General features: G+C 30.9%; 1 protein-coding gene across 10 annotated transcripts in view; it reads left to right on the forward strand.

The window, feature by feature from the left end:
* IQSEC1 (IQ motif and Sec7 domain ArfGEF 1) overlaps nucleotides 1-12175 on the forward strand; it is a 270339-nt gene that overhangs the window by 62814 nt on the left and 195350 nt on the right. For 2 of the 10 annotated variants that reach the window (XM_039349424.1, XM_039349436.1), the window contains exons 1-2: nucleotides 1711-1945; nucleotides 9774-9860. The exons of 1 other annotated variant lie outside the window; for it this stretch is intronic. In XM_039349424.1, the coding sequence (XP_039205358.1) occupies nucleotides 1923-1945; nucleotides 9774-9860 (110 nt within the window). In that variant the 5' untranslated portion in view covers nucleotides 1711-1922. Of the gene's footprint in view, nucleotides 1-1707; nucleotides 1946-9773; nucleotides 9861-11549; nucleotides 11661-12175 lie in introns of those variants that run through there. 7 more of the 10 variants (XM_039349427.1, XM_039349430.1, XM_039349429.1 and 4 more) reach the window with 6 other exon arrangements.

Here is a 12175-nt window from a genome sequence, read left to right on the forward strand (position 1 = left end):
ATTCTTATTCCAAGATATACAAAGGAATCAAAGCATAATCTAAAACTCCCATCCTTAATACTTGTTAAAAGTGTTGCTATCAGCCTGATTTATTTCAATTTATATATTCCCAAATAAAGAAATGAGATTTGGAATAGAAATTTCTGCTATCTACATGACATCTCCATTTAGTAGATTTTGATATTCTGTCCTGTACTATAATAACCTACTATCATGTTTTCAAAATTCCTAAAGAGGTACCAAAATCAAATTTAAAACAAAGTGAAAGGTTGTATCCTTCAAAATAAATTAAACAAGAAGTAAACATTGTAAAATAAGGTGATCTTCAATAAGCAGATAAAAATGATGGCTAAGCAACACCCTGTCTTTGATTATTTCTTCAGTTAAAAAGGACACTGCAGAGCTGTTACATGTGGCCTGTCTGTTTCCAGCCACCTCTGAAGTGGAAAATGCTTTCTCCCAAACTGAATTATAATTCAACTGCTTCTAGAGGCTCAGATAAAACTGGCATTATCCATATTGTTACCCATATCTAATTTCAGACTGCAATTGATTACAAGATCTCCAGTATTGGTACTATTTAAACATCATTTTAGGTAATGTGCAACAGCTGGCATGTCTTTGAAAGCCTTTTTCCTAGCTGAAATATTTCCTACCTGTTGGTTAGCCTTGAACTTATTACTTATCCATGTATATGGGCTGTCCATTTAGTTGTTTTAACTTAGTAATGAAAGCAGATGGTCACAATGAGTGATTAATTAATCAGGTGAGACAAATTGGCTATCTGAATTATTTTGAAAGAATGCTGAATTGCATTGAGATGAGAGTACCTTTCTCTCTGGGTAGTGAGACAATTGTTGGGAGTGAGTGATTCCTCAGATTTCTGGCTATTCTGTTGTTGTAAATAAGATGCAATTTAACAATGCTTACTGAAAGAAAGCAACAAATCAGTCTTGCAGTTTTTTGTTCCAAAAAAGTTAATAATGTAATACAGTACAGCATTATTATAATACAAACATGAGATTGATGATGATCTATATTCTATTTCTACTGTGGAGTGCTGCACTGACATTTTTGTTTAAATGTGTATTTGGAATTTTCTGATATTTAATATATTTTTACAGTGATTGTGAAAACCAATAAGGGGTAGCGTGCCCTTCCATAATTAAGCACATATACAAATGCCTTCCTAAAATGCCTACACCACAAATACGTTAATAGTGATTCAAAATTATGAGGTGGTAGTGGTACTGAAGTAATATAAATTATTTTCTGTTTTAAATATAATGTTATGTAAAATTCATCTTTTTACTCAAATCACTAATATTCATTAGCTGTACCTATTTTTATTTATTTGTTTCCATTTTATCTGTTTGTATGATCATATATCACTATATATTGACTTTGCAGTAGAATTTGGCTCCACAGATGCTGCTGTTACCATGGAGATAAAAGGACCAATGGCCTTTTTCTAGCTTGGACTGTACTATGCTGTTCATAAAAAGACGGTGAATTCTAAAACTGTATCACTAGCTTGCTTAAAAAAGACTCAAAATTGAATGTCATAACGGAGTTCAATTAGGATTATATTGCTAATCTAAACATAAACACATGATATTTCACCAGACAGAAAATATAAAGACAAATCAGTGTGAATCCTGAGCTTGTGGTTTATACATCTGCTAATCCTCCTCTTTAAAAAACAAAACAAAAACCTTTTGCTTTGCAAATATAACCCCTTAGAGTGTTTGGGTTCATCTGATGCAGTATTTGATGCTGGTTACATCACAGACTTCTTAATCTGTGCTGTTCCTCTGTGGCCGAGAGTTGAATGAGCATGTGAAAGCTGTGAACGTGAATTTTGATTCTTGGAAAAGAGACACTTAGACACCTATACAGAGATTTTTTTATGAAAACCGAGGATGGCTTGCAGAAGGTGTCATTTGTAAGTATTCTCTTCCTTTGTAAAAACTCAAAAGAACTGATATTTGCTGAAGGGGACAAAGAATCTACATTACTCAAGATGATAATAGGAATAACAATTAATTCACTGTACAGCAGCTTTCTTTTCAAGAACCATTTTATGGGTGTTTCCTCTTAGTACTTTACTGATGTGCATTTTAGAAATCTACAGTTTGAAGTCTTCAAAGCTTTAAAAGTAGAAATAATTAAGCATGGTAAAAAAAGGAAAAGAATTTGTTAGTGGAAAAATGAAATTGAAAAATTCTGTTTATAAGGCTTTGATTATTAATATTGCATTGTTCAGTTATTATGAAATTCTTTTGTTAAGGCACATTTAGGATATATGTTTAGATTATTTCTGGATGCTCTTTGATATTGTTTGTGGCACTTACACATTTTGTCATGCTGTTTATGTATTTTGTGTTTCAATACTCATATGAGCATTGCAGGAATTTGGTACTCGGAGTAAGATATTTGGTTTTTTGTGTGCCATTGATAAATATAAGATTTATTCAGATTTTTTTTATATCGGACCACATTTTTTAAATGATCCTAATGGCTTTAATACTTAAATGCATTATTACAAGTAGTTAAATTACTGTGTCATATAATTTTTGAAAGCAAATATATGGTGAATGTATGATAGTATTATATTTCATTGTAACTTGATAATTCCACCATTTTGTTTGAAACATGCAAGTCGAGAAGTTTACAACTCTAAACTCATTATTTTTACATCTATATTTATTCTATATATGCTACATTTTCCTCTGCATTGATGTCAATGCAGTCCAAGAGTGTGGTTAGTGTTCAGATCTATTATTATAATGTGCATGTCTGCATAATTTTATCCTCTAATGCAAAGAAAAACTGCTCATGCCACGGACAGATATCTTGAAATTAACCAGTGGCTATGCAGCATGGTTTCTGCTATAATTCACCTTCATTGAAGCTTAATTGGCATCTCAGCCGAAGTTAAATTTAAACCAATATAAATTCAATTTTAAGAAGCAATTGATTTCAAGGTTTGATATTCATAGATAATTTTTCATTACTCAGATGAAAAAGAAGGTCAAACCCTGGTTTCAGTGTGACTAAATTGGCTTTAATCCTAGAACTTTAGCTCCACTGACTTGTGAATTAAGCTTTTGGGCTGCAGCTCATTTCATTTACCTTTAATGGGGTTGTTCTGCTGGATATGATGATTTTTAGCCTTGAACTCCTTATTCCACAGTAATGGGTATAATGAGAATTGTACCCTTAGGACAAAAGAATGATGATGCCTTTAAATTTAGTATTATCTGAATGAACATTGACATTTATGTCAGGTTTACTTTGCCCAGATTCAGAGATGACCTTAGTAAACATATTATATTAGTTACTTATTTTGCCATATGCTAAGCTGTCATATAAAAAAGAAATTCTACCTAGATTTCACTTGCATATATTTTGGAAGATTAACTATGCTTAACTTGATTTTTATTGGAGTCAGCATCTATTCAGTTTCAACTTACATATATTTGCTACATGATATATACAACTTGGTATTCAGATACAGAACTATTATAATATGGTAATTGTTTTCATAAATATGTAATCAAGATTGCAACAGCTTAAGATGACATGCAAGGTGGAGGTTGTCATAGTTTTCTGATCTTGTTTAATTCCTTGATGTGCTACTTATCTACTACGTTGTACTGTACTAGAATGCTAGTGGATCTCTTCAAGTTGTTTATATTTAGAGGTTGTTTCCTCTGACAATAATGTCAATTCTTAATTTTTATGAATAATTTAAATGCACCTTGCCATCTGTAAAAGTGCCAGGATCATATTTTTCATACAAGAGGAATCTTCATTTCATTTCATTTGAACATTATCTTTTGGCTTGTTTGACTGAAATATTATTCATTTTTTCAAATGATTATATTATGAGCTGTTTAGAGTTTATTGAATGTGGCAGACTATAATTGGGTAGTAAATACATATGTACTTATGAGGAAAAAATATTCCTAATTATTTGTCTTTTTAATAGATATGTGCTATTTCCTCTACAAAAGTGTTCTGTAGGACATAGTACTTAGTAATTAATAACCATACATATATTAAATAAAGTTTACACAGAATGTATCTTGATATTTTAAATAATGCCTGTTAAAATTTTTCTGTGTAGATGTGCTTTAATATATGCAGTAGTTATAATTCACATAGATAATGTCAGAGAACATTTATTTTCAGCTTGGTACAAGAAATAAGAATAAAGTTCTGGATTTAACTGGTCTCCTTACCAATGGAATGGAATATGTACAATTGTACTGGATAATAACTCTGCTTTGAGATGAATATTTTCATTTCATTTGTTTTAGGGAACTTTTTTTCCTTTGAGAACAAGTAATTACAATGTATTGCTGCGTTGAGAAAACAAATTTGCAATCTTTAGTGTCTTTTCTTCTATTGGTGATATATTTTCTAAACAGTATAATAAGAATTTGTAATTGTATTCTTAATTATTTGAAAGGCGTGTAAGTGCAGTTTTCACAATAATTTGTTCAGTTTAAAATATATTATGAGTGCTGTTTCTTTTTCTTTTCTTGTGTACTTTTTATCTTTTATTTGCACATGACTTTAGATTGAAAAATATTTAACTGTTGGTCATTAATATTAAATTTAGTTATTATATATGATTTAACTCTTCTACATATAATCAAATAATAATTTTAATTTCAATTGAAATTGAATTTTCTATGACTTGTATATTATGGTGTTGCCTCTTGCTACAAAAATTGGCTAGTTTGAAATAACAGGAAAGGATACATAGACAATAAGGGTATTATGTTTTAAAGTATATGCTTGCAGAGAAATATAATAAGAAATCTAGTTTCTATTGCTGTGATTAATTTTCAGATGTAACATCTAAATGATTTTAAATCTAAAACATGAATTTCAGGATGCTCACATTTTGCCTCTGGCTATGATCTATTTAAAACTGGTAGATAAAAATAACCACTGTAAATATATCTCATAAAAATAGACTAATAAGGTGATGTTAAGAGTTCATGCCTATTTTATAAATGTTGGTAACAGCAACAACAAAAGTAATAGATTCTATTTAAATCCCCATGAATAGATATTTTTCCTTTGGGATATTTGCCTTTGTTCAGGAAAAGACAATAGAGATTTCACATTTAGAAATCTAAGAAGTGTGTTATAGAGTAATGATTCATAAAGCAAACTGTTAGTTCTGAATTAAAGATTTCTGACACAGAATTTTTATATCTAATAGCAATACAATTGGGATAGGTGAATTGTTTCTAATAAGGCATGTAAGCCAAAACAAGTACATAAAGTTTGTGCAGACACATTATTATGTACAGTATGATGTATAATCTTTATGCAGTAAAATCAAGACATATAATTCATTTTCATCCATATCATGTATATGTCCCATTAGTGCTGTCTTGGAATGACATAGCAAGCTATGGTAGCTACTTTTTACAGAAAAGTTATTTGTACAATCATTGTATGGCGGGTGGGATATAGACAATTTAGCATCTGTTGGACCTTATGTGGACTGGATTTAATAAACAGATTACATGCATAGGCATTGTCACGTCAGATAAATATGTTTGTTTGAACAAGGCCATCAAACATTGTCCTATTCTGTTCTCCAACTGTGACAATAGCTAAAACCACTTTATTGTTGAAACTCACATTAATTTCTAGGTCTATTTTGCAAATTTGTAATGGGACACTGCATAAATAATTTATCCACTTTATGGCCACAATGTGAAAAAATGTGGTTGAGATTATTTTAGGATACATAAATTCTGCCTCCTCTTACTTTCACATACATAGGTGAAAAAATCCATGGCACATATCCTTCATATTCAAGATGATGCTATAACACTTTGAATACCAGATGCTGGTGACAATATGGGGCTAATGTATTCTATTTAAATTATTCAAGAAGCACTGTCTAGGTGTTAATAAAATTTAGGGCTGAAAAGGGCTTTTTTTCTTTCTTTTTAATAATGCAAAAAGAAGTAGAAGATTGCATGCAAAAATATAGGCTGCTTGATATATTGCCTATACTACTTTATGTCAAATTGGGCATGCTGTTGCATGTTCTCAATTTGCTGTGGCTTGAATTTGGGGTAGATATAAATATAGCTTTTTTCTCTTCTTAATGAACTGTTGTGTAAATCTGTTGTATGTCTTGTCATTTTCATAATACTAATTTTGTCAATATTATCAATTTCAAACAATAGAATCTACAAATAATTAGACAGGACTATTATAGGGATGCCTGGGAATATGATTTGTGTCTTATGTATAGGATTTGCATTTTATGTAATAAAGACAATTTATGAAACCATATCAGGATTTAATCATTCTGCCTATATGACATTGTAAGAGGAGAATTCTCTTGGTTCTCCTGCTTTGAGTTTGTTTGTTTGCTTCAACTATACCAGGCTTAATTATACTATTTATAGGAAACCAGAGTTCTCTCAGATATTCTCTCTGAAATTAGTTTTTATCAGAGCGTTTATCACAGCCAACATACATTTTTAGCTTAGCCTTCACTTGCAGTGAGCAGTGAGCATATGATTGTGCAGGTAACATTTTGGTTCCTGTGAAATAGGAACTGTGACTGTGAAATTGAAGCTTGATGGAACAACACAAGTCCTCTTAAACTATGGTGTAGTGCTCTAATATCTTGACCGAAGGGAAAAAAAAATATGGTCATGTTTCTGTCTTAAATATGAAGCAAAGTCAGTGTTTTGTTTCAAATATTTGTATTTAGGATTGGCTCCATGATGACTCATCATATCAGTTACATGTGTATGAGTTATTACAGAGAAAATTACAGCCATAATCTATAAATTTATCTGCAGAAATTATCTTGTGCTACAGATATATGATTTAAGAATATAAAACTATGTTATTAATTTAGGTGACAATTACGCCAGCTTTCAGGATAGCCTTGGTGCATTTTAAATGAAAAATTAGAATCATTTTACAGAATAACAGAGTTGGAAGGGACTTTGGAGGTCTTCTAGTCCAACTCCCTGCTCAAATTATGCATACCTAAATAAAAAAATGTAAACTAGAAAATAGAATTATGTCAATTTTTGCCTTATAACTAGAATTCATTTTCATTAAAAGCTTATTTCAATTCAGAGGAATGGCTAAATACAAAAAATATAGCATTCACAGAGATGTAAAATATATATTTTTTATTTAATTTACATTGGTTCTGCATTTATTACAAACAGATTGTTAATATACTTCAGTCTTATGGAATTTAGTTCTAGGAAATTATTTTATGATTTAATTGGTAAGGTTATAAATATATATTTCAATAATTTATTATTTCAAATGGTAGAAATATTTATAAAGAAAATCTAGGAGATAAATATGATAAAATAAGAACCATTAAAATGGATTTTTTTAAAGTAAGGCTTTAAAAAAAAAAGCTGGATATTTCAGTGTAAGGGTAAAGGAATGATCTAAGTATTTTCCAAGAATCTTTGTGTCAAGTTCCACACCATTCACATTACATTGTTACACTTCATGTGAAGATAGGAAATGAGAAGGTGCATCTAAGCAGATGATAGTGAATCTGAAAATAGCAAGGCAGCTGATAGTTTATGATGGAAATAGATAGATAGATAGATAGATAGATAGATAGATAGATAGATAGATAGATAGATAGATAGATACTGATTGTACATGAAATTCTTCTGATGGTAACTCCTTTCTAGATAGTGTACTAGTAAATTTTGTCCAAAATTTCCATTTTGGTTATGTTTTCTCAGTTTTATTCCCTTTTGTATCACTGTAGGTACTTTAGGATGAAACATCTTTAAAATAATTGTAAGAATACCCAGATATTTGTTGGGAATTAAGACACAAATTATCATTAAAATAAACATTTTGAGCATTTTTAAGAAAGGGAAATATTTTAAAACTGAAATCATTGGTAATGCACATCTTAAACCATGGATTTTTCCGTTGTTGTCTTAAGAGGAACATTGAGAAGTGGAATGCATTCAGACAAGAGGTATTGGATGATAACGTTCTTGGAAACCTAACCTGAAGATAAAGCATGTTAAAAGAAAAAAGAAAAAAAATGAATAAAGATATGAGAGCGGTCTACAAATGCCACATGTTAGAAGGGGTGGATTTTGTTCTGTTAAAACCGAGAACATGACAACTGATTTGAATTTCCTCCTCTTAAATAGTGGAAGAATCTATCTAAAATATGATAGGATCCTCTTGCTATGTTTTTCAAATGTGGGCTAGATGACCATCTTTCAGGAATGGTCTGAAATGGTTCAATGGAATCTTGCAATGGGCAAGTTTTACAATGGGCAAGTTTTGGACTAGATGTTCTAAAAGAACACTTCCAATTGGCATACTATGGAGGAGTATGTTTGCATATATTAGTGTGTAGAATAAATATTATTCTATGTCTAACAATGTTTCAAAATATATTTTTTCTTAATATCACAAATGTATTTGAAACTTTGGCATGCACAGGGAGTTTCTCTGTCCAATCTTCTGTAAACGCTCTCGCCCAATTAATATCCTCACCAACCTTTGTGAGTATTTTCAAAGGGGATTGTAGGGTGGGGTGGGGTTGTCGCTTTTGATGAGATGGTATCTGGATTCAAACGTTTTGAATTTTCTCCTTCTCCTGTGTGATATTTATACTATTCCTAAATAGTAATACATAAGAATTCAGTTTTGCTTTTGGATTTCATGTTTTTGCTCACTGGCAGACGTGTCCTATTGCTAAACATAAAAGAATAAAATATGTTTAAATTTAACCAGTTATTTTCAACTTTATGAATGCTGAATAGTTTTTACCTTGCTGTGATGTATGTATGTAACTTTGGATGGAAAAAAATCAGACCAACCTGATTTTTATATTAAAAAGACTAGCTTGATATAATCCCCCTTACTGGAGACTCACAGCATAACATATTCCTACTTAATTCCTCTTTTTGATCTCATAAGAGGATGACCTCAAAGGACTTGCTCTTCAATATACTATATTTTGAAGCTTCTCAGGAAACGGCTGCAAGCAAAACAACAGAAGAAAGCAAAATAAAATGCGATTATGTGTAATATTTTAATCTTGTCATAAATAGTTTCAGGTTTTAAATGAATTGCGTATATTGGGTACAACTTCATTTGTTTTGAAGTGCTCATGTAATTTTCTTATATTTTTAAACTGATTTAATTGTAACTTTATATTGGAAATACTTTATTTTTTTCTTGGTTGAAGGTTTATTGAAAATGAATTTATAATATCCTTACATACTAGAAAATAGGATATTGCATAATCACATATAGTTTATTTTGTTTCACAAAATAATTACATATGTAATTATTCAGTATCCAATTAAATTTCTTAGGGCCTGAACACAATGGAATTCTAAAGAGATCAGATGAACAGCTAGACTGGTGCAGAGTAATCCAAACATCTATTCTTTATGCTTTTCCAGAAATCCTTGCCAACCCTATTCATTTTTCTTTGCTACTATTATTAGCAAAGAGAGGAATTTAAATCTTAACACGCATTGAGACTTTTCAAAGTTTCATTGCAATCATTTATCATTCTCATTTTTGATACAGATGGGGTTATGTTTGTTGGAATTGGAATTAAGGATTTAGTTTATTTTTACTTTTCATCAAATGAAAATTGAGTGAAACAACTCAGATGTAATCATCAGCACCTGCTTTTCCATTAAAAGGCCCCTTACTAAACACTCAGTGTGTTGACTTTGTTTTTCCTTGTGTCGTAGGTCTATAAATACTCTGCACCAGTTTTGCTGTCCAGCTCCATTGTACCATACTCTACTAATTCTCCCTGCCACATACTCAGAGTACAGGTAAGAGTAGTGATGGACCACCCACTTCTTCCTCTCATAGAGTGATCTGGCCATACATTTATTTATGCTATAAAAGTCATAACCCATTCTATTCATTTTTTTAAAAAAAAATGTAAATAGATTTGCAGTGAAGGTTTTTGTGGAATTTCCAGAGAGAATTAGCATAAAATCAATAAATAAACAAAGGACATACAGGACATAAATAAATAAAGACATAAAGAAATAAGATAAAATATATTTGTCTTATTAATACCCATCTTTCTAGTCTGGAAAGTATTCAAGATAGCTTTAAAAATTATACATGAAGAGTACATGTGAAATGGACAGCTAGTTTCATGTTTTTTAATCAATAAAAGTTAGAGAGTGGCAATTTGCCATTTCATGGCTAAATATTTATATTAAATATTAATAATGTGTTCAAAAATCATGGCACTTTCATTCTCTAGGAAAGAATCTGCATTAAATACTAAATCTGTAAAGGCTGAAACGTTTGTTGATGTATGTCTGTATAATTCATTAATTCCTTATTTGTTTTCCATATTTTCAACATCATTCTCTGTTTCTTTTTATTGTTAGGGTTTTTTTTATACTTATAAATATACAATAAAGTGGATGTGTTATGCTCTTGTAGAAACTCTAAGTACCAAATCCAGTTTGCTCAAAACATTGACATTTAGAATAGTTTTTTTCCCTTTATTATTTGTAAATATATCTTGATCTTTGCTTTACAGCAGGGGTTCTCAACCTTGGCAACTTTAAGACTTGTGGACTTCAACTCCCAGAATTCCTCAGCCAGCAAAGCTCGCTGAGGAATTCTGGGAGTTGAAGTCCATAAGTCTTAAAGTTGCCAAGGTTGAGAACCCCTGCTTTACAGCATGTTTAAACTGTGTAGAGCAATTAACTAGAAACAGAACTACAGGAGCTGCTTTTATCATTTGTGAAGACTACAAACAGAGAAGGCTGTGACAGAGCTAGCAACTTAGAATTTATGAATGGTAGATGCATTCATTATTCAGTGGATCACAGATTGCAAGAAACTGCAGCAAATTATAGTTCTGTATTATATGGCGATAATACATTTGTTTGGAGTAAAAAAAATTTTTTAAAAAAATACCCACTAAGAAACTTTTGCTCTGCTACTTTTGTTTAATTAGTGCTTCATTTGGGCCTGAGATGGCCTGTTAGGTTGCATTCTAATGATCTCATGACCCTTTGAAAGCATATTTCCTAATGAAATTATAATTAATTGGTTTTATTATCTAAATATACAAATACAACATAGGTTTAGTAACACGCCCGTTTGAGTTTGCAAACATTTTTAATGTCATCTAAAAGGCCAGGTTTTTGCACTCCTTCATCAAGGCAGTTCCTGTTTAAATTTTGCTTCTATATATGACCGAAACTAAAGAAACATAGTCACAAATGCCCTTGGGCATCAGACCAATAAAATTCTCCAAAATATTGTCTTGTCTGAAGATTTTTTTCTTTTGCATATGTAGATTTATTTAATTTTCCTAGGAAGACATTCATTTTTCATCTTCCTTTGTAACCATGTGGATTAATTTCCAGGTACATTACTTTCCTGATGGTTCAAATTTTTGTTTCCATTCTTCAACATATGTTGTCTAAAAACTGTGGGCTAAAAATCTTGAAACTGGAAACTGTTTCTCTTCTTTTTCCCTTCCCCAGCAGCACCTGTGAAAGCAAAACTATATTGCAAAGGACGTTATAGTGCCAAAGAAATACCATCATTTTCTTGTATTACCTATCTGCATAATATTTGTTCGACACCTCTATGAGGTAAAAAAAAATTACTCTGAGAATATTTTTCTTTTAAAATAATGTTTGCTGTTGTTTGTGTTGCCCTAACTATATGGTGATTTCTGAAGCATCAAAAAAGTGTTGGTCAACTACACAGATTATCCTGATGGCAAAGAAGTCTAATTTGTATAAAATTTATAGTCTCTTATATAATAATAAGCAGAAATTGCCACGGGAGAGTCATGTTCGATGGCTGCAGAAAGCTACAGCTCTAAACATCTGTCTATATTTATTGTTTCAATGACTTGATAAGGTATTTCACTGTAAGATTATAAAGATTTTTATATATATTCTATAATCACAAAACCTGGATATGATGGGCAATGCCTGCTCATACATGTAACATGTTTTGTTAAAATCCAGTAACAATATTTAAGAACAAGATTATCTTTTTTTTATTCCAACACTGCACAGTTTTATTTGCAGTACTATTTTATTACAGTAATGTACTTTCTTATGGATAATCAGTTTTGTAAAGGGAAGGCTGCAAAAAG

Source organism: Crotalus tigris, unplaced genomic scaffold (assembly GCF_016545835.1).
Source record: "Crotalus tigris isolate CLP2741 ecotype Arizona unplaced genomic scaffold, ASM1654583v1 scf7180000018275.596634, whole genome shotgun sequence".
NCBI classification, from domain to species: Eukaryota; Metazoa; Chordata; class Lepidosauria; order Squamata; family Viperidae; genus Crotalus; species Crotalus tigris.